We start from the raw sequence: 22,305 nt of genomic DNA, 5'->3' as shown, positions 1-22,305 counted from the left end.
AGGTCAACATAAGAGATACCAGACATGGAGAGTAGTACGACAGTACCAGTATTAAACATAGGTCAACATAAGATATACCAGACATGGAGTGTAGTACAACAGTACCAGTATTTAACATAAGTTAACAAAGAGATACCAGACATGGAGGGTAGTACGACAGTACCAGTATTAAACATAGGTCAACATAAGAGATACCAGACATGAAGTGTAGTACAACAGTACCAGTATTAAACATAGGTCAACATAAGAGATACCAGACATGGAGGGTAGTACAACAGTACCAGTATTAAACATAGGTCAACATAAGAGATACCAGACATGGAGTGTAGTACGACAGTACCAGTATTAAACATAGGTCAACATAAGAGATACCAGACATGGAGTGTAGTACACCAGTACCAGCATTAAACATAGGTAAACATAAGAGATACCAGACATGGAGTGTAGTACGACAGTACCAGTATTAAACATAGGTCAACATAAGAGATACCAGACATGGAGGGTAGTACAACAGTACCAGTATTAAACATAGGTCAACATAAGAGATACCAGACATGGAGTGTAGTACGACAGTACCAGTATTAAACATAGGTCAACATAACAGATACCAGACATGAAGTGTAGTACAACAGTACCAGTATTTAACATAAGTTAACAAAGAGATACCAGACATGGAGGGTAGTACGACAGTACCAGTATTAAACATAGGTAAACATAAGAGATACCAGACATGGAGGGTGGTACGACAGTACCAGTATTAAACATCGGTCAACATAAGAGATACCAGACATGGAGTGTAGTACAACAGTACCAGTATTTAACATAGGTCAACATAAGAGATACCAGACATGGAGTGTAGTACCATGTAGCCCTCAAAGGGAGTGTCTCCCTATCACTCTCCTCTTAGACAACTGTAACAGTCCTGTTATAGTCCTGTGTACTTGAGGATAACCATGCACGGGATTTCACAGGATCCAAGATCAAATCATGCTCAAAACCTATCAGCTAATGCAAGAACTTTTGTAAAAATTTATTACCTCATTTTCAAAATCCTTGACTAACTTTTCCAGCTTAGCACTTGCCGCCCTGAATAATAAGGAAAACAGGGGGAAAGCATTTAGATTATGTAAAAGAGCAAATGCACATTAATTATTTATCTTTAATACTTATTTAATAATTATTCATCTACAGTTAAGCCTGCCGAAATTTCAACATCCGAAATTTCGGCAAAATTAAGGGTTTCTTTGTAAATTGGCTCTTAATCTGGGCAATGTACAGAGACATCATTACCAAAGCTCTTCATTATAAGGGCACAGAAGCGTGTGCGTGCGATCATGTATGTGATGGCAGTTGTTTACTGTATAGGTGAAGCGTCTTCTTCTTCCCTAGGTATATTAATTATGACAATATTGGAATCATAATATGTCTGAATCATAATTATGATAATGATTAGTAATGATAATTTCTTAATCATTGATAATATCTTACTTAATGATCATAATATGATAACTGAATCATAAATCTTACTTGTGATTTCTGTCGAGTTCACAATGAGCTTGCTTCTCCGTGTTTAGCAGTTCTTCCAGCTTTAATATCTTCTGATTGGCTGCATTCAGCTACACACATAACGTAGTACTTTGTTTATAAATTCTCAAACATGTACAAGTCACTGCTACTATATCATCCTTACTAGAATAAGGGTGAATGAGGGGGGCAGAGACACACTGAACAGCTCTTATGTTATTCCACTTTTAGCAATATAGCAAATAAAAACATAGAAGAGAATTGAAATAGAGCTTTAAAAATTGAAGCTCATTTTATAGGTGGCATGAAAGAGGATTGAGGATGTTAGTTCCTGTTTTAACACAAATATCTCAAACAATATGTTCTTAACATTTGTTAAAACTCTAATAGAGCAATACCACAAGAGATTGATGAGGATTTTTGTGCCGCAATGCTAAACACAATGAAACAAAACCCATGTAAAGCAGATAATTATGTGAGAACAATAAAAATATTATGTTTGGATTTCAAAAACAGGGCACGTTTGTGAGAATGTTGTTAATTGCTAATGCAGCACACACAAACAAAAACAATTCACAGACTACAAAATATTTGCCGTATAACCCTTACACTCCTGGGTACTTTTGAGTAAAATTGTAAGAATTAGTTTGCATTTCTGAAGTTGTGGAGTTGGGCCTATATTTTACAGGTGTCTCAGGGTGTAATAGTAATAAAAGACATAATCATGATTAAAAAACTATTAAAGAGTGTGTGCATATATTTCCTCATGTAATTTTGATTGACATCTCGATCTACATAAACGACTCAACCCAAGCCTTCTATGCACAGCTTTTTTTCCAATCATGTTTCCAGCAAACAACAAGGCTGTGGGATAGTCATTTCTTCATGCCATTTTAATTGCCTTTCGAGCTTGCTTCAGTGAGCATGTGCAAATGAAACAGAAGTGAATAGAATAATGGAAAGCTCTTTGATGCGTGTCACACAAAAATAAAAAGAATTGACCCAATCTATCAATTCTGAAAGGTTACATGGAATGGATTGACTGATTGAAAACTGGATTGAGGAAGGAAAATCACTTCATCTACAGTACTGTTAGTAGTGGTCCCATGAGCAGCAAAACATACCTAAAGAGTTTGTCATTACCTGGTAAAAAATGGAAAGTGCACAGATGAAAACAGTATGCTAATGAACTCAAGGTATGCTTTTCTGTAAACTGTCACATATATTTTTCTTATATTTGTTTCTATAATGGGGGAGACAACAATAAAACAGCTCCATGTGCTGTATGTACAGTAGGTGGCAGTATCAAGGTGTGAGGTAGGCTGTGCAGGAGGATGGGGGGGACAACAATAAAACAGCTCCATGTGCTGTATGTCCAGTAGGTGGCAGTATCAAGGTGTGAGGTAGGCTGTGCAGGAGGATGGGGGGGGGCTGTGAAGTGGTAAAACTATGGAAAGCAATATTTTCTCAAACGCCAAGGACAAGGTATACAAGAGTTAAAAAAAGCGCATCCCTTATCCCATACGTTTGCAGCATGTGATAGGCATAACAAGGCAAACTCACCTCTTCTTTAGAGCTGCCCCCATCCTGTAAAGGAATATGGGAACAGGGCAAATGTAAGAATAACAATTCAAAGCTATTTAGTAACCATATGGAGTCTCTAAAAAATGGTGGTGGTGATTGCTCATGAGCTCAGCATTAGAAAATCAAATAGAACTCTTTGGTGCAACAAAGACAACTTATTAGTTGGGATTATGTGTGAAAGTATAAGTGTTAGTGGCAATATGGTTATGCTCTACTCTGCAAAAGGCTATCTGTGCTAAAGGCTATCTGTGCTAAAGGCTATCTGTGCTAAAGGCTATCTGTGCTAAAGGCTATCTGTGCTAAAGGCTATCTGTGCAAAAGGCTATCTGTGCAAAAGGCTATCTGTGCTAAAGGCTATCTGTGCTAAAGGCTATCTGTGCTAAAGGCTATCTGTGCTAAAGGCTATCTGTGCTAAAGGCTATCTGTGCTAAAGGCTATCTGTGCTAAAGGCTATCTGTGCTAAAGGCTATCTGTGCTAAAGGCTATCTGTGCTAAAGGCTATCTGTGCTAAAGGCTATCTGTGCTAAAGGCTATCTGTGCTAAAGGCTATCTGTGCTAAAGGCTATCTGTGCTAAAGGCTATCTGTGCTAAAGGCTATCTGTGCTAAAGGCTATCTGTGCTAAAGGCTATCTGTGCTAAAGGCTATCTGTGCAAAAGGCTATCTGTGCAAAAGGCTATCTGTGCTAAAGGCTATCTGTGCTAAAGGCTATCTGTGCTAAAGGCTATCTGTGCTAAAGGCTATCTGTGCTAAAGGCTATCTGTGCTAAAGGCTATCTGTGCTAAAGGCTATCTGTGCTAAAGGCTATCTGTGCTAAAGGCTATCTGTGCAAAAGGCTATCTGTGCTAAAGGCTATCTGTGCTAAAGGCTATCTGTGCTAAAGGCTATCTGTGCTAAAGGCTATCTGTGCAAAAGGCTATCTGTGCTAAAGGCTATCTGTGCTAAAGGCTATCTGTGCAAAAGGCTATCTGTGCAAAAGGCTATCTGTGCTAAAGGCTATCTGTGCTAAAGGCTATCTGTGCTAAAGGCTATCTGTGCTAAAGGCTATCTGTGCTAAAGGCTATCTGTGCTAAAGGCTATCTGTGCTAAAGGCTATCTGTGCTAAAGGCTATCTGTGCTAAAGGCTACCTGTGCTAAAGGCTACCTGTGCTAAAGGCTATCTGTGCTAAAGGCTATATGTGCTAAAGGCTATCTGTGCTAAAGGCTATCTGTGCTAAAGGCTATCTGTGCTAAAGGCTATCTGTGCTAAAGGCTATCTGTGCTAAAGGCTATCTGTGCTAAAGGCTATCTGTGCTAAAGGCTATCTGTGCTAAAGGCTATCTGTGCTAAAGGCTATCTGTGCAAAAGGCTATCTGTGCAAAAGGCTATCTGTGCTAAAGGCTATCTGTGCTAAAGGCTATCTGTGCAAAAGGCTATCTGTGCTAAAGGCTATCTGTGCTAAAGGCTATCTGTGCTAAAGGCTATCTGTGCTAAAGGCTATCTGTGCAAAAGGCTACAGTGAGAGAGGAGAAAACCCACCTTGGCCACAAAATTCCAAATTAGTTTACAAAAGAGGTATGACAAGAATTATTATTTAATCCAAAGTAGTGGAGGCAAGTAAGGGGGATTTTAATTCAGTATCAATTGATGGTACAAGTACAAGTACACACAACTAACAAGTACACACTTAAGATGTGCAAGAGAAATGGTGAGTGGAAAATGCATAAGCAAAGCAGTGGAAAGGTACAAATTGTTTTTGTTTTGGATCAAACTAAGAAACGATTAAAAGGAAGTCATCTCACAAACTTGAGGTGGAATCTCTTCACATGAGAGCCCTTATTGTACATCAGAATAGTAGAACCCTTGTAGTTAACAGGAGTTAAGAGCTGAGAAAGTTAACTAGAGATAAAAAGGTTAATGCATCACTGGATGGCATCACGCACCCTACTGACCGTACTATCTCCAGCAGAGCCACCTCTACCATCGCCACTTGAATTGCCCCACCTACACAAGTACACAAGCAACATAGTGAGTAATGAACTGCCCCACCTACACAAGTACACAAGAAAAATAGTGAGTAATGAACTGCCCCACCTACACAAGTACACAAGAAAAATAGTGAGTAATGAACTGCCCCACCTACACAAGTACACAAGCAACATAGTGAGTAATGAACTGCCCCACCTACACAAGTACACAAGCAACATAGTGAGTGAGTAATGAACTGCCCCACGTACACAAGTACACAAGCAACATAGTGAGTAATGAACCGCCCCACGTACACAAGTACACAAGCAACATAGTGAGTGAGTAATGAACTGCCCCACGTACACAAGTACACAAGTAACATAGTAAGTGAGTAATGAACTGCCCCACCTACACAAGTACACAAGCAACATAGTGAGTGAGTAATGAACTGCCCCACGTACACAAGTACACAAGCAACATAGTGAGTAATGAACTGCCCCACCTACACAAGTACACAAGCAACATAGTGAGTAATGAACTGCCCCACCTACACAAGTACACAAGCAACATAGTGAGTGAGTAATGAACTGCCCCACGTACACAAGTACACAAGCAACATAGTGAGTGAGTAATGAACTGCCCCACCTACACAAGTACACAAGCAACATGGTGAGTGAGTAATGAACTGCCCCACGTACACAAGTACACAAGCAACATAGTGAGTAATGAACTGCCCCACATACACAAGTACACAAGCAACATAGTGAGTGAGTAATGAACTGCCCCACATACACAAGTACACAAGCAACATAGTGAGTGAGTAATGAACTGCCCCACGTACACAAGTACACAAGCAACATAGTGAGTGAGTAATGAACTGCCCCACATACACAAGTACACAAGCAACATAGTGAGTGAGTAATGAACTGCCCCACATACACAAGTACACAAGCAACATAGTGAGTAATGAACTGCCCCACATACACAAGTACACAAGCAACATAGTGAGTAATGAACTGCCCCACGTACACAAGTACACAAGCAACATAGTGAGTGAGTAATGAACTGCCCCACCTACACAAGTACACAAGCAAAATAGTGAGTAATGAACTGCCACACCTACACAAGTACACAAGCAAAATAGTGAGTAATGAACTGCCCCACCTACACAAGTACACAAGCAAAATAGTGAGTAATGAACTGCCCCACATACACAAGTACACAAGCAACATAGTGAGTGAGTAATGAACTGCCCCACCTACACAAGTACACAAGCAACATAGTGAGTGAGTAATGAACTGCCCCACGTACACAAGTACACAAGCAACATAGTAAGTAATGAACTGCCCCACATACACAAGTACACAAGAAAAATAATGAGTGAGTAATGAACTGCCCCACGTACACAAGTACACAAGCAACATAGTGAGTAATGAACTGCCCCACGTACACAAGTACACAAGTAACATAGTGAGTGATGAACTGCCCCACATACACAAGTACACAAGCAACATAGTGAGTGAGTAATGAACTGCCCCACCTACACAAGTACACAAGCAACATAGTGAGTAATGAACTGCCCCACGTACACAAGTACACAAGCAACATAGTGAATAATGAACTGCCCCACCTACACAAGTACATAAGCAACATAGTGAGTGAGTAATGAACCGCCCCACATGCACAAGTACACAAGCAACATAGTGAGTGAGTAATGAACTGCCCCACATACACAAGTACACAAACAACAGAGTAATAAACTGCCCCACGTACACAAGTACACAAGCAACATAGTGAGTAATGAACTGCCCCACGTACACAAGTACACAAGCAACATAGTGAGTAATGAACTGCCCCACATACACAAGTACACAAGCAACATAGTGAGTAACGAACTGCCCCACATACACAAGTACACAAGCAACATAGTGAGTGAGTAATGAACTGCCCCACGTACACAAGTACCCAAGCAACATAGTGAGTGAGTAATGAACTGCCCCACGTACACAAGTACACAAGCAACATAGTAAGTGAGTAATGAACTGCCCCACCTACACAAGTACACAAGCAACATAGTGAGTAACGAACTGCCCCACATACACAAGTACACAAGCAACATAGTGAGTGAGTAATGAACTGCCCCACGTACACAAGTACCCAAGCAACATAGTGAGTGAGTAATGAACTGCCCCACATACACAAGTACACAAGCAACATAGTGAGTGAGTAATGAACTGCCCCACGTACACAAGTACCCAAGCAACATGGTGAGTGAGTAATGAACTGCCCCACCTACACAAGTACACAAGCAACATAGTGAGTGAGTAATGAACTGCCCCACGTACACAAGTACCCAAGCAACATAGTGAGTGAGTAATGAACTGCCCCACATACACAAGTACACAAGCAACATAGTGAGTGAGTAATGAACTGCCCCACGTACACAAGTACCCAAGCAACATGGTGAGTGAGTAATGAACTGCCCCACCTACACAAGTACACAAGCAACATAGTGAGTGAGTAATGAACTGCCCCACATACACAAGTACACAAGCAACATAGTGAGTGAGTAATGAACTGCCCCACGTACACAAGTACCCAAGCAACATGGTGAGTGAGTAATGAACTGCCCCACGTACACAAGAACACAAACAACAGAGTAATAAACTGCCCCACATACACAAGTACACAAGCAACATAGTGAGTGAGTAATGAACTGCCCCACGTACACAAGTACCCAAGCAACATAGTGAGTAAGTAATGAACTGCCCCACGTACACAAGTACACAAGCAACATAGTGAGTGAGTAATGAACTGCCCCACCTACACAAGTACACAAGCAACATAGTGAGTGAGTAATGAACTGCCCCACGTACACAAGTACACAAGCAACATGGTGAGTGAGTAATGAACTGCCCCACGTACACAAGTACCCAAGCAACATAGTGAGTGAGTAATGAACTGCCCCACATACACAAGAACACAAACAACAGAGTAATAAACTGCCCCATGTACACAAGTACACAAGCAACATAGTGAGTAATGAACTGCCCCACGTACACAAGTACACAAGCAACATAGTGAGTAATGAACTGCCCCACGTACACAAGTACACAAGCAACATAGTGAGTAATGAACTGCCCCACGTACACAAGTACACAAGTAACATAGTGAGTGAGTAACGCTCGGTGTGAGAACTACCCAACCTAATGGCAAGTGCACACTGGCAAAACTGTAAAAACTAAACTAAAAACTAAACCCCATCTGCAAAATGTTTGTGTTACACGCTGGAAGTGTTTTAGCGTTGCCTTTTACCTGTGTTGCATTTTAGTGTTGTTTGGATGAAGTAAAGGTGACAAACACCTTTTTTCTTAACCCCTGCTTACATGTGTACCACTCACTTTGATTCTTTAGAAAATGTAAATCCTATAAATGGAAGGTGGTTTCCAGCAAAAGCCTGCAACAAGAAGAAACACAACCAGTTAGCTTCTTTTTTAGCCCCTGAATACATTTGTACTTTACAACATAACAAGTACTTTGAATTCTTAAGTGCCATTCAATAATTTCATCAATTTATTTGCACATTTGTAAGTGATGCTCACTACAGACTTATCCCACATATATTTTTGGCTTCCAATAGCATCATCCAGCTATATAAGAAACCCAACCAGGCTCAAGATAGCTTAAAAGTCTTAAAAGCCAAGGCCAAGAAATTAAATTTAGTAAACAGCTAGCAAGCTAAGAAGGTAGAAAAAAACCACGGTGTCTACGGCCAACAAAGGAAGGTTTGATTTGGACACACCACACCATCCACATCCCTAAAGCAACCTTACGTTGAAGTGTAGGGGTGAGGTGAATTGGCTACCCACTCATTCACTTTGAAACACGTCTCAAATGCGAACTTTTTTCCTTACTAGGTATCTCCATCTTTCCTCCTCCCCTAGCATCCCTCGGCTCCCAGTTTCCATTTTCCCCTTCGCATTTGACTAGTACTTGGTCTTACCTCCTGATGATAAACCCTGTACTAGAAAACAAGTGGGGCTGCTTAACCTTTCAAAGAGCTCTATGAAATATTCTATTCCTTATTTACCGTCATTTAACCCTTTCACTATCAAAACGGCCAAAAGCGGCCAAACGGAAATGTGACGTTTTTCCTGGAGCGGCCAAAAGCGGCCAATTTGCATACAACTCAAAACAATCGTCCCCCTCCTCCCTAGGGAATCCATGCTGCAGGAAAACACGTGGACTATTGTTCTTACGACATTAGCCAATCAAATCCCACCAACTGCGCATAATTTTTCATTGTATAAGGTGCGTGAGCGCCGACCGAAAACTTATCAGTCACCCCTGTACTGCAAACATGGCGGAATCTTTAGCGATCGATGCGAGCGAATTTAGAGCGATTTTTGGTGTTAATCCTGACGAGAATGATGATGTTAACAATTCTGAAAATGAGTTTCAGGGTTTTGAACTTTCTTCTGAGGAAGAAAGCAGTTCTTCTGAGGAAGAAAGCGAAGACGAGAGCGATGAAGATAGTGTTAAAAATTGGTCGGAGCAACTCACGCATTTCGACCTCGAGGACTTCACCGGGCAACAACGGTTGAAGAAAACGGTATCAGAAGATGCAAAAGCTGAAGACTATTTTAGCTTGATGTTTTCGGATGAACTTATTGGTTTAATTTCTGACGAAACTAACCGATATGCACGATTTATTATCGGGCAGAAGGCCGATAGAGAGGCACGGCTGGCGAAGTGGAAGGACGTCACTCCCGACGAACTCCGCATGTTCCTTGGGGTAGCGCTCGTGATGGGGATTAATTCCTTGCCACAGCAAGCCCTTTATTGGTCCCAGAACCCCCTATTTGGAAACCTTGGGATTCAGGACGTGATCCCCAAGACAAGGTTTGAAGAGATCGCCCAATTCCTGCACTTCAGCGATCCGAACAACGAGCCACAACGTGGGGACGCCGATTACGACCGTCTCTTTAAAGTTCGCCCGGTACTGAGCGATGTCTTAAAAAGTATCCAGCAAGCTTACGAGCCCTCAAAGGACATATCAGTCGATGAGGGAATGATTGCCTTCAAGGGAAGACTTGGTTTTCGCCAATATATGCCTGCAAAGCCGACGAAATACGGCATAAAAGTATGGATGGCGGCCGACGCGAACAACGGCTACGTGTGCAACTACAAAGTTTACCTTGGGCAAGAAAACAGACAGCGTGTCCATGGACTCGGCTACGATGTGGTTATGGATATGGCTAAGCCTTTCCTTAACAGTTACAGACACATCTTCTGTGATAACTTTTTTACTACTGTTCGGCTTTTTGACCACTTGCTAGATCAAAAAACCTATGCATGCGGGACTGTGCGCGTGAATCGCAGGGAATTGCCGCCATGTGCCAAAGAGAAGTTGAAGCCCGGTGAAATGCTTCAGCGTCAGCGAGGCCAGCTCCTCTTCACAAAATGGCACGACAAGAGGGATGTCAGTCTTCTTTCGACAAATGTTTCCCCTCTTGAGCCGGGTCGCACAGTGAGAAGAAAGTATCGCAGCCGCGAAGAAATAGACATCGAAAAGCCGAAGGTGACGGATGTTTACACGGCGCACATGGGAGGAGTTGACTGCGCGGACCAGCTCCGATCGTTTTATTCCTCGGGCTGGCAATCGCGTAAATGGTATAAATACGTGTTTTGGTTTTTATTCAATCTGGCGGTGACAAACGCATTCGTCCTTGAAGGATTTAAGCGCCAATTACAAGGAAAGGCGAAGAGGACTGTTATCGTTTTCAAGACAGAACTAGCGCAATCGCTTATTGCTAAGTTCAACTCGAGAAAGCGCCCACGAGTCCCTGCTCCCCCAACTCCCCAGAACATCCCAGCCTCAGCTCATGTCGCCACTCATGTAGAAGGAAGGAAGAGGGCATGTGTTCTTTGCAGCAAGAAGGGAAAAACGACCCCGAAAGGCTACAAGATCGAGACGTACTATGAGTGCGCGGTCTGCAAAGTCGGTCTCTGTCGTAAAGGTTGCCACCAGGCATTCCATGAAATGGACCATGGCACGGCATAAACTATCATAGTACAGACTTTATTTTTACACTATTTCTTATGACTATATGCTGACAACTACCTTTATTATATGTTCTATTTATATTTTGTGTCTAAGATAAACAATAATCTTGTAAATGATGCAAAATTTGAGATCATTGGTAAAGAAGATGGCGCGAAATTTGAATTTTTGTATGAAATTGTAAATTCAAATCATTATAGCTCTAAGCAATAGTGGCAAAAACGCCAATATTTCGGTTCATTAAAAACTTCATTATCTGCACTACTTGTTTCTGTGCTTTATTCTTTACAATCTGCCTCCAAAACCTACTGAGCATGCATGTTTTGTTTTGGTGTGTAAATTAGTGGGGAATGCTAATTAGGCTCCAGGAACAGCAGGATGTGACACACATTGGGCTTCAGTAGTGAAAGGGTTAAATATACATTTATGTGCATGTTTTTGATCTTTTGTTGTTTTCATTATATTTTAACTCACTTCTTTCTCCACCAGCATGTACACCTTACCCCTTATCAGCCTTTTTGTTTTCCGGTCTATACTTCCCTACCCACTACCTCCTTAATCTTCCCATTCACCCTATAAGCCATGGTAAGAACAACTGCATCACTATCCCATACACTCCTTATAGTCCAACTCCACTCAACGTAGCATTATCCCCACAATACTCCCGCCCTCACCCCTGCCACCTACCTCTACCCGTATCACAACCATTATTCCCCTTTTATGTCCCCCTTCTCCCCAGGTGCCATGGTACATATACCTGCTTTTAACCAAAAACAGATTGTATAACCATGCATTATAATCAAGGTTCAACTACTTTAAGCTGGTATTTCTTTACAGTAATTACTTGCCTTAGGAACAGGAAAGAATTCCTCTCCAGCATCAGGTTCAGGTATATCGTCAAAGTTAGATGTGTCATCATCACTGTTCAATTCCGGGACAACAGGGGGGACGGCTAAGAACCCAAATAAAGGGAATAAATAGTCATGGAGTATACAATACCAAAACAAAGTCATAGAGTATACAATACCAATAAATAGTCATGGAGTATACAATCTATAGTTTCTAAATAAATAAGCTCACTATCAATTTCAATTTGGTGGGATAGGATACATAGAAGGTAAGCCAGATAGAAATGAGCAAAATGAGCCAAAGATTCAAACTTACCTTCCCTTATTGAGTGCCATTCCCATTCATTGTTGACAAAAAATTTGTGATTCTTGATCTCCTCAATCCCCTTTCTACCAATACGTTGTGTCCTGCAGCAAAGCAAACCACGGAAAAGTTTTGACTTACAGTATGTGATGTGGAAGAATCATTTAATGCAAAACTCAAAAGGTATTGCACTGTTTGGTGTTACTTGAAGGGGCGTGGAAGGGGTGTGGTTAATGACTAGGGAGGGTGTGTGGTTAATGACTAAGGAGGGTGTGTGGTTAATGACTAGGGAGGGGTTGTGGTTAATGACTAGGAGGGGGTGTGGTTAATGACTAGGGAGGGGTGTGGTTAATGACTAGGGAGGGTGTGTGGTTAATGACTAGGGAGGGGGTGTGGTTAATGACTAGGGAGGGGTTATAGGGAGGGGTATTGTTAATTACTAGGGAGGGTGTGTGGTTAATGACTAGGAAAGGGGTGTGGTTAATGACTAGGGAGGGGGTGTGGTTAATGACTAGGGAGGGGGTGTGGTTAATGACTAGGGAAGGGTGTGGTTAATGACTAGGGAGGGTGTGTGGTTAATGACTAGGGAGGGTGTGTGGTTAATGACTAGGGAGGGTGTGTGGTTAATGACTAGGGAGGGTGTGTGGTTAATGACTAGGGAGGCGGTGTGGTTAATGACTAGGAGGGGGTGTGGTTAATGACTAGGGAGGGGGTGTGGTTAATGACTAGGGAGGGTGTGTGGTTAATGACTAGGGAGGGGGTGTGGTTAATGACTAGGGAGGGTGTGTGATTAATGACTAGGGAAGGGGTGTGGTTAATGACTAGGGAAGGGGTGTGGTTAATGTCCAGGGAAGGGGTGTGGTTAATGTCCAGGGAGGGGGTGTGGTTAATGACTAGGGAGGGGGTGTGGTTATTGACTAGGAAGGGGTTTGGTTAATAACTAGGGAGGGGGTGTGGTTAATGACTAGGGAGGGTGTGTGTTTAATGACTAGGGAGGTGGTGTGGTTAATGACTAGGGAGGTGGTGTGGTTAATGACTAGGGAGGTGGTGTGGTAAATGACTAGGGAGGTGGTGTGGTTAATGACTAGGGAGGGGGTGTGGTTAATGACTAGGGAGGGTGTGTGATTAATGACTAGGAAAGGGGTGTGGTTAATGACTAGGAAAGGGGTGTGGTTAATGACTAGGGAGGGTGTGTGGTTATTGACTAGGGAGGGGTGTGGTTAATGACTAGGGAGGGGGTGTGGTTAATAACTAGGGAGGGGGTGTGGTTAATGTCTAGGGAGGGGGTGTGGTTAATGACTAGGGAGGGGTGTGGTTAATGACTAGGGAAGGGGTGTGGTTAATAACTAGGGAGGGGGTGTGGTTAATGACTAGGGAGGGGGTGTGGTTAATGACTAGGGAGGGGGTGTGGTTAATGACGAGGAAAGGGGTGTGGTTATGATATGGAGTACAAATGAAAATGATAGAAACATCAGAATAATGTATAATATTGTTTTTTATCAAGTGTGTGTGTGTGGGGGCGGGGGGGGGGGGGGGGCTCGCTGCCCCTCCCTGTCCATCACCTCCTGGTTGTTCAGACATAACATCACTGAAAATTTATTACTTACTATACCTTGAATTTTCCACAAATTTGCAATATTGAGGTTTTCAATATACGTAACCAGCCCTTGACATAACAAACAGATTTCCACAGTCCCTTGGCACCTTAGTTTTATAATTAAAATTGATGTTCACCTGTCTACGAGAAAACTGCAAATGAGATCTTTAGCATTTTTAGAAATTTCAATATCTTCTGGGAATTGCAAGGAATTCTTGTGATCCATAATCTTGCCTAGAAATTATAATAAAAACAAGGTTGAGTACGTATGGACATTAAGATAGAACAAAATGTGCTTCATAAACAACCACAGGGCCGTGTCAGGCCACGTTAATGCAAACAAATTATCATGTGTCATTACTGTGTAATGTAGATTTAATTATGTGTCATTACTGTGTAATGTAGATATTATCACTTGCCAATTGGAAGCAAAACCATTGTCTGTATCTCTAGGGATATGCTTTTGTCAACAGGTTAGCAGCTACATTTACCTGACATCATCTACCTATACACCCCCCTCCCTTGGTAAACATGCTTTTGTACACTATCTGCCTATACAACCCCCTCCCATGGTAAACATGCTTTTGTACACTATCTGCCTATACAACCCACCCCCCCCCCCTCCCTTGGTAAACATGCGTTTGTACAATATCTGCCTATACAACCCCCTCCCCTTCCTTGGTAAACACGCTTTTGTACACTATCTGCCTATACGACCCCCTCCCCTTCCTTGGTAAACATGCTTTTGTACACTATCTGCCTATACAACCCCCCACTCCCCCTCCCTGTAGGTCAACACTTTTTTGTACAATATCTGCCTATACAACCCCCCACTCCCCCTCCCTGTAGGTCAACACTTTTTTGTACAATATCTGCCTATACAAACCTCCTTCTCCCCCTCCCCGTAGGTAAACACATTTTTGTACATTATCTGTTAATAAACCCTCTCCCGGTTGGCACATTCTGTCTCCGCCTACTCACCATATGTGCCAACAAGTGAATCAGCGTAAAATGGAGTGTCACCTGATAATAGTAATCACAACATGTGCGTCAGGTAATACCAATGATGACAGAACACTTCCTTTGTTACAAGTGAGATGGGGGAGAGGTTCTACGTCAACAAATAACAAAATTTACAAAACAGTTACTGGATCATGGGTGAAATCGCACCACAGGATCAGTGATCAGTAATAATTACATGACTGTGATGTGTCTTACCAACAAGCATTTCATATAAGAAGACTCCGACACTCCACCAGTCACATTCCCGTCCATAGTAGCCTTCCCCTCCCTGGGACTTCAGAACCTAGCACACACAATACAAGTTGAATATCATTGTACTTAAGAACCTAGCACACACAATACAAGGTGAATATCATTGTACTTAAGAACCTAGCATACACAATACAAGGTGAATATCACTGTACTTGAGAACCTAGCACACAAAATACAAGGTGAATATCATTGTACTTTAGAACCTAGCACACACAATACAGGGTGAATATCACTGTACTTCATAACCTAGCACACACAATACAGGGTGAATATCACTGTACTTCAGAAGCTAGCACACAAAATACAAGGTAAATATCACTGTACTTCATAACCTAGCACACACAATACAAGGTGAATATCACTGTACTTCATAACCTAGCACACACAATACAAGGTGAATATCACTGTACTTCATAACCTAGCACACACAATTCAAGGTGAATATCACTGTACTTCATAACCTAGCACACACAATACAAGGTGAATATCACTGTACTTCATAACCTAGCACACACAATACAAGGTGAATATCACTGTACTTCATAACCTAGCACACACAATACAAGGTGAACATCACTGTACTTCATAACCTAGCACACACAATACAAGGTGAATATCATTCTAATTCAGAACCTATGTAGCACACACTACAGAATTCACAAAATACAGATTCAGAACCTAGCACATACAAAGTGAATATCATTGTACAGTACTGACGAAAAGTATATGCAGCAATTGGATTTTTCTGAAGTTCGCTGAATAATGGCATTTTGACCTCAATCCGAAATTTTTTGTTGTTTTTGCTGAAGTTTGGTTACAATATTTTTGTCAGTTTAAGCTAGCCCCAATGTCTGCATCCAAATTAATGTAGGATGAAGTTTATACAGTTACTTTCCAAATTCTTTTATGATTTTTTTTATGCATTTCTTTTCAAAACAAAATAATCTAAATGGTGAGAAAGCAAGTAAGTCATAATGCAATTCTTACTAATTTATTCTTTTTTTTATTATTTATCAGCTACATATCATACCTTGGTGATATATAATCAGGTGTTCCCACAGCTACATATCATACCTCTGGTGATATATAATCAGGTGTTCCCACAGCTACATATCCTACCTCTGGTGATATATAATCAGGTGTTCACACAGCTACATATCCTACCTCAGGTGATATATAATCAGGTGTTCCCATAGCTACATATCCTACCTCTGGTGATATATAATCAGGTGTTCCCACAGCTGTGTCTGACCTCACCATCCCATCCTACAAATAGAGAAAACAAAGTAATAGAAAGCTTTAAGTACAGAGGAATGAACTTTAACCACACATGCACGCGAAAAGAACAGCCAAATGAAATAAACAATAGCCAAACTGAAGCAAAATCTACCTACAGTGAATAGCATTTTACAAATAGTGGATTCAACGGGTTCACCATTCCGTTGCCATGGACACAGTTATGTTAACAAACTTTGCATGTTCATAAAGTTCATCCATCACATTACACGGCCAAATAGTTTGACGCTCCAATCCATAGATACACATTACACCACCAAATGGTTGGACGCTCTAATCCATGTAACAAAACATATGAGTTGTGATTGATTGTGTGGTTGGGGACTTTAGGAACAGCATCGAATCTCCTTAAGCACCTTGCCTAAACATATTGCACTTAATATGCAGTATTCCAATGACGAAAGGGACTTTACTTGACAAAAACTGACAGTACTACCATCCACAATATATAATCATTGAAAGCTTGTTGTGTTATAGTTCTGGGAATTTTTTTACTCCTTGTAGGTGTTAAAAAGCACCTTTAATCTAGAGATAAAATGAGTTGGTTGACCACAAGCATCACTTACTCTGTCCATTCGCATGCAGGTACCAAAGTCTGCTAGTTTCAGATGCCCTTCGCCATCTAACAGCATATTATCAGGTTTCACATCTCTGAAGAAGAAACAGAATTATGTCTTTAGAACCAAGACTCATATTTCATGGAATGACTCATACGCCATGGAATGACTCATATATGCCATGGAATGACCCACATTCCATGGAATGACTCATACACCATGGAATGACTCATATATTCCATGGATTGACTCATATGGCATGGATTGACTCATATGGCATGGATTGACTCATATGGCATGGAATGACTCATATGCCATTGAATGACTAATAAGCCATGAAATGACCCCAATACGGCATGGAATGACCCCAATACGGCATGGAATGACCCCAATACAGCATGGAATGACCCCAATACAGCATGGAATGACCAATACGCCATGGAATGACCCATATGCCATGAAATGACCCATACGCCATGGAATGACCCATATGCCATGGAATGACCCATACGCCATGGAATGACCCATACGCCATGGAATGACCCATACGCCATGGAATGACCCATATGCCATGGAATGACCCATACGCCATAAAATGGCCCATACGCCATAAAATGACCCATACGCCATAAAATGACCCATACGCCATAAAATGACCCATACGCCATAAAATGACCAATATGCCATGGAATGACCCATACGCCATGGAATGACCCATACGCCATGGAATGACCCATACGCCATGGAATGACCCATACGCCATGGAATGACCCATACGCCATGGAATGACCCATACGCCATGGAATGACCCATACGCCATGGAATGACCCATATGCCATGAAATGACCCATACGCCATGGAATGACCCATAAGCCATAAAATGACCCATATACAAAGCTAGCAAAAGGAAAAACTTGTTTCACATTAGACATTTACTTTGTGTTTTTGCAGTGATAATTAGGTATTTAACAAGATAGATCTTAAAATAAATAAATATGGTGAAAAAAAATCAAGCATTCTTTTTCAAAGCAATGTTATGCTATAATATGACAAACATCACCATTACCCGTACCTGTGCACAAAGCCCATTGTGTGAATGGCATCCAGTGCCAGTACCACCTCAGCACAGTAGAACTTTGCCCATTTCTCAGGGATTTCATAATTACTCATCAAGTTGACAAGATCACCACCTGCAAAAAAACACATAAGATTAGAAAAATCCACAAAAATAACTACAACAATTGCAAAAATATAATGGGTCAGTACTGTGTATGTGAGGTTATCACACTACATCATTGCGCTTTTTGGGCTTTATTTCAATAGCTAGAGATTGAAAATACTGTAAAAATGAGAAATTAGAAAGTTTTATAAACATCCCCAGCGGGGATGCTTGTTCCCAGCATGCGTCAAGCATTTTCGTGTTAATCGAATATATTTTATGACAGCACTTTGATCGGTGCCAGGTGGGTACAGTGTGTATTATCTATCGACACTTGGCCTCTATAAATATTGGATTATGCTATATATGGGAATATGGTAGAACATAGCGCCAATTATGAATCAAAGTGCGCGCTCTATTGATTCAGTCTACAACATTTGACTCGTCGGCTAAAACCTCCTTTCTGATTTCATGATGTTATTTGAGGTGATTTCACTGAGGATTGACCCAAACAAAAGATGGTACGCACTTAATATTGACTTATGCTGTTTACGACCACGAAAATTCGTCAATTTGAAGTTCTTTTAAGCATCGTGGCCGAAGCTATAAGATAGCGCTGAAGAATGTGATTACGCTTGCCGGCAATTCAGCTTCGATCAAATGGTTTTAAGCAGATCGCGTTGCCTGGAACAGGGCTAAAACCGAAGAAGTCTACGTCCTTTAAGCGTTTGGGGTAATCGGGGAGATTTCAGCAAGTATGGATTCCTTTAGACTTCTAAACGTACTGCCGGGAATCGACAAGGAGATCAACCACGTTTACCCCAACTCATGCTTGAAAACACTGGCACAGGATGAAGTAAGAGCGAAAGTGGAATCGCTTTCGGTAAAGATCGAAAAGCTAGAGAGAAATTGTGCGGACGAGAGTTTGGTATTGTAGCAATGAGCTGACAAATAATCACTTATCCTTAATAATTATATATATATATATTTTGTTCTATTTTGTTTTGGGCGGCATGCCTTGAAGACTTTTGAAGACTTTTTGAAATATATTGCAGAATATATTTTTCCATATAGGAGGTTGTAATGTCTTTTATGTTTTCACTGTTGTTTTGGGCGGCACGCCTTGAAGACTTCATCTGAAACATATTTCTGGATATATTTTATTCATATAGAAGGTTGTGTAATGTGCTTTATGTTCTCACTGTTGTTTTGGGTGGCATGCCTTGAAGACTTCATCTGAAACATATTGCTGAATATATATATTTTTTTCATATAGAAGGTTGTAATGTGTTTTATGATTTCACTGTTGTTTTGTGCGGCAAGCCTTGAAGACTTCAGCTAAAACATAATTGCTATGATTTAAAACCTGCAAATGAGATGTGATGCAGTTATCCAAACTAATAGCCAGTCAAGGTATATGTAAATACTGTACTGTATTTATTTCATTTTCGCTACTTTCAAAACAACAGCTCAATGCAGTGTTTTAAAAGATCTGCAATACGGTTGACTATATACATCACACAGGAAATCTCCACAATGACATCAAATCCATTAACGTTTTAGTCGAGGAGCGGTAAGGGCAATACTGCCCTGTTATCGACTTCAGGAAAAGCTGCCGCAAGCCCCATCATGAGAGAAGCTTACCACCGCCGAATATACGGCAGCAAGAATACCAACGCCATTGATGTGTTTTCAGTGGGATTTATGTTGACGACTACTTCTCTTCAATTGGTTTTTTATAAAGGACGCTACAAAATTTTCTGCTAGAAAAAGAGACCTTACAGCAAGGATTAGAAAGAATGTGTAGCCTGGACAAATATAAATTTGTAAAAAAGAAATTCAGCTTGTATGCTTTTTGCGCAGCTGGCGGTTTTATTTGGTCTTGGAGTAGTTGTTTGTTCGGTACTCGTATAGTTGTTGTTTGGTAACCCATAAAAATCTAACCACGGCAGGCTAGCCATCCAATCGTGCAAGGGTAAATAGCCTTTCGGTTTTAAATTTCTCTTCGGCTTTAATAAAGGATTGAAATTAAGATAATTGACTATATTAAGTGTTTCTGTCCATGAGCAAAACGTGGCGAGTTTGGAGTTAGGAACACATAAATCGTACTCCAGGCTCCGTGACGTTGAAAGATATAAACAGTAGTTGTGTTATACGACCCCGCGTGTGCTGACAGATTTTATACACCTTTTGACCACTAATCGCCCGCTAAGGTGTATTTTTGCACGCCTAAAATAGGTGTGCAAAACCATTTCAGGCCAGCTGGGGCTCCTCATGAACAAATCTTTCATGTGTGCAACAATAAGCGAGTGTGAAAGAATGTAGTAAGTGCACATAAAAATAACATTTTTGCAGTTTTAACTATCTTATGGAATATCATATAATACCTAATACCTAATTTAGAAAACCTTAATATAATACATAATACCTAATTTAGAAAACCTTTTGTAAATGAAAGCTTTTAATTATTTTGATATGCTTTTCTGTCAATCATAGCGTAGCCATGACTCATCAAAGTGTATTCAGGGAAATTAAGCAGCTATGATATTGACTTCAGTTGAACCTATCAAATCGAGCAGCTATGATATTGACTTCAGTTGAAACCTATCAAATCGAGCAGCTATGATATTGACTTCAGTTGAACCTATCAAATCGAGCAGCTATGATATTGACTTCAGTTGAAACCTATCAAATCGAGCAGCTATGATATTGACTTCCGTTGAGCCTATCAAATCGAGCAGCTATGATATTGACTTCAGTTGAAACCTATCAAATTGAGCAGCTATGATATTGACTTCAGTTGAACCTATCAAAGTCGTATTTCCAGGGCAACTCACCCGACATATAGTCCATAACCATGTATAAATACTTTTCATCCTGGAATGCGTAGTGCAACTAAAAAAGAGTGTTGATCACATTTAGAATAAATAGAGGTACAACTATTACAATCACTTATGGGCTCATGAGCAATGTGTGGTGAACATTGCTGCACTACACCTCTGGAGAGAGGTCATGTCCTTCCTATGCCTCGAGGGACATGGTGTCATGTTCCCCTAAGCTTCTGGGGACAGGGTGTCATGTCCCCCCTAAGCTTCTGGGGACAGGGTGACATGTCCCTCCTAAGATTTTGGGGACAGGGTGACATGTCCCTCTAAGCTTCTGGGGAGAGGGTGTCATGTCCCCCCTAAGCTTCTGGGGACAGGGTGTCACGTCCCCCCTAAGCTTCTGGGGAGAGGGTGTCATGTCCCCCCTAAGCTTCTGGGGAGAGGGTGTCATGTCCCCCCTAAGCTTCTGGGGAGAGGGTGTCATGTCCCCCCTAAGCTTCTGGGGAGAGGGTGTCATGTCCCCCCTAAGCTTCTGGGGAGAGGGTGTCATGTCCCCCCTAAGCTTCTGGGGACAGGGTGTCATGTCCCCCCTAAGCTTCTGGGGAGAGGGTGTCATGTCCCCCCTAAGCTTCTGGGGACAGGGTGACATGTCCCCCCTAAGCTTCTGGGGAGAGGAGGTCATGTCCCCCTAAGCTTCTGGGGACAGGGTGTCATGTCCCCCCTAAGCTTCTGGGGACAGGGTGTCATGTCCCCCCTAAGATTTTGGGGACAGGGTGACATGTCCCCCTAAGCTTCTGGGGACAGGGTGTCATGTCCCCCCTAAGCTTCTGGGGACAGGGTGACATGTCCCCCTAAGCTTCTGGGGAGAGGGTGTCATGTCCCCCCTAAGCTTCTGGGGACAGGGTGACATGTCCCTCCTAAGCTTCTGGGGACAGGGTGTCATGTCCCCCCTAAGCTTCTGGGGACAGGGTGACATGTCCCCCTAAGCTTCTGGGGAGAGGGTGACATGTCCCCCCTAAGCTTCTGGGGAGAGGGTGTCATATCCCCCCTAAGCTTCTGGGGACAGGGTGTCATGTCCCCCCTAAGCTTCTGGGGACAGGGTGTCATGTCCCCCCTAAGCTTCTGGGGACAGGGTGACATGTCCCCCCTAAGCTTCTGGGGACAGGGTGTCATGTCCCCCCTAAGCTTCTGGGGAGAGGGTGTCATGTCCCCCCTAAGCTTCTGGAAAAAGGGTGCTATGTCCCCCCTACATCTCTAAGGAGGTGGTGTTCAGTCTTTGCTATGCGTCTGGGGGAAAGGGTGCTATGTCCCCCCTACATCTCTAAGG

General features: G+C 41.9%; 1 protein-coding gene across 4 annotated transcripts in view; it reads right to left on the bottom strand.

Moving 5' to 3' along the window:
• LOC5503002 (rho-associated protein kinase 2) overlaps nucleotides 1-22,305 on the bottom strand; it is a 63,246-nt gene that overhangs the window by 37,156 nt on the left and 3,785 nt on the right. For 3 of the 4 annotated variants that reach the window (XM_048725864.1, XM_048725867.1, XM_048725865.1), the window contains exons 6-19: nucleotides 20,991-21,048; nucleotides 18,067-18,184; nucleotides 17,004-17,088; nucleotides 16,351-16,407; nucleotides 15,085-15,172; nucleotides 14,848-14,889; nucleotides 14,004-14,100; nucleotides 12,282-12,373; nucleotides 11,966-12,069; nucleotides 8,455-8,510; nucleotides 5,029-5,089; nucleotides 3,088-3,111; nucleotides 1,528-1,616; nucleotides 1,038-1,086 (exon numbers count right to left, since the gene is read on the bottom strand). In XM_048725864.1, coding sequence (XP_048581821.1) covers nucleotides 1,038-1,086; nucleotides 1,528-1,616; nucleotides 3,088-3,111; nucleotides 5,029-5,089; nucleotides 8,455-8,510; nucleotides 11,966-12,069; nucleotides 12,282-12,373; nucleotides 14,004-14,100; nucleotides 14,848-14,889; nucleotides 15,085-15,172; nucleotides 16,351-16,407; nucleotides 17,004-17,088; nucleotides 18,067-18,184; nucleotides 20,991-21,048 — 1,020 coding nt within the window. The remainder of the gene's footprint in view (nucleotides 1-1,037; nucleotides 1,087-1,527; nucleotides 1,617-3,087; nucleotides 3,112-5,028; nucleotides 5,090-8,454; nucleotides 8,511-11,965; nucleotides 12,070-12,281; nucleotides 12,374-14,003; nucleotides 14,101-14,847; nucleotides 14,890-15,084; nucleotides 15,173-16,350; nucleotides 16,408-17,003; nucleotides 17,089-18,066; nucleotides 18,185-20,990; nucleotides 21,049-22,305) is intronic. The other variant, XM_048725866.1, reaches the window with a different exon arrangement.

This window comes from Nematostella vectensis, chromosome 4 (assembly GCF_932526225.1).
Source record: "Nematostella vectensis chromosome 4, jaNemVect1.1, whole genome shotgun sequence".
Lineage (NCBI taxonomy): Eukaryota > Metazoa > Cnidaria > Anthozoa > Actiniaria > Edwardsiidae > Nematostella > Nematostella vectensis.
The sequence above is the reverse complement of the archived record's forward strand: the minus strand, read 5'-3'. Positions and strand labels throughout refer to the sequence as shown.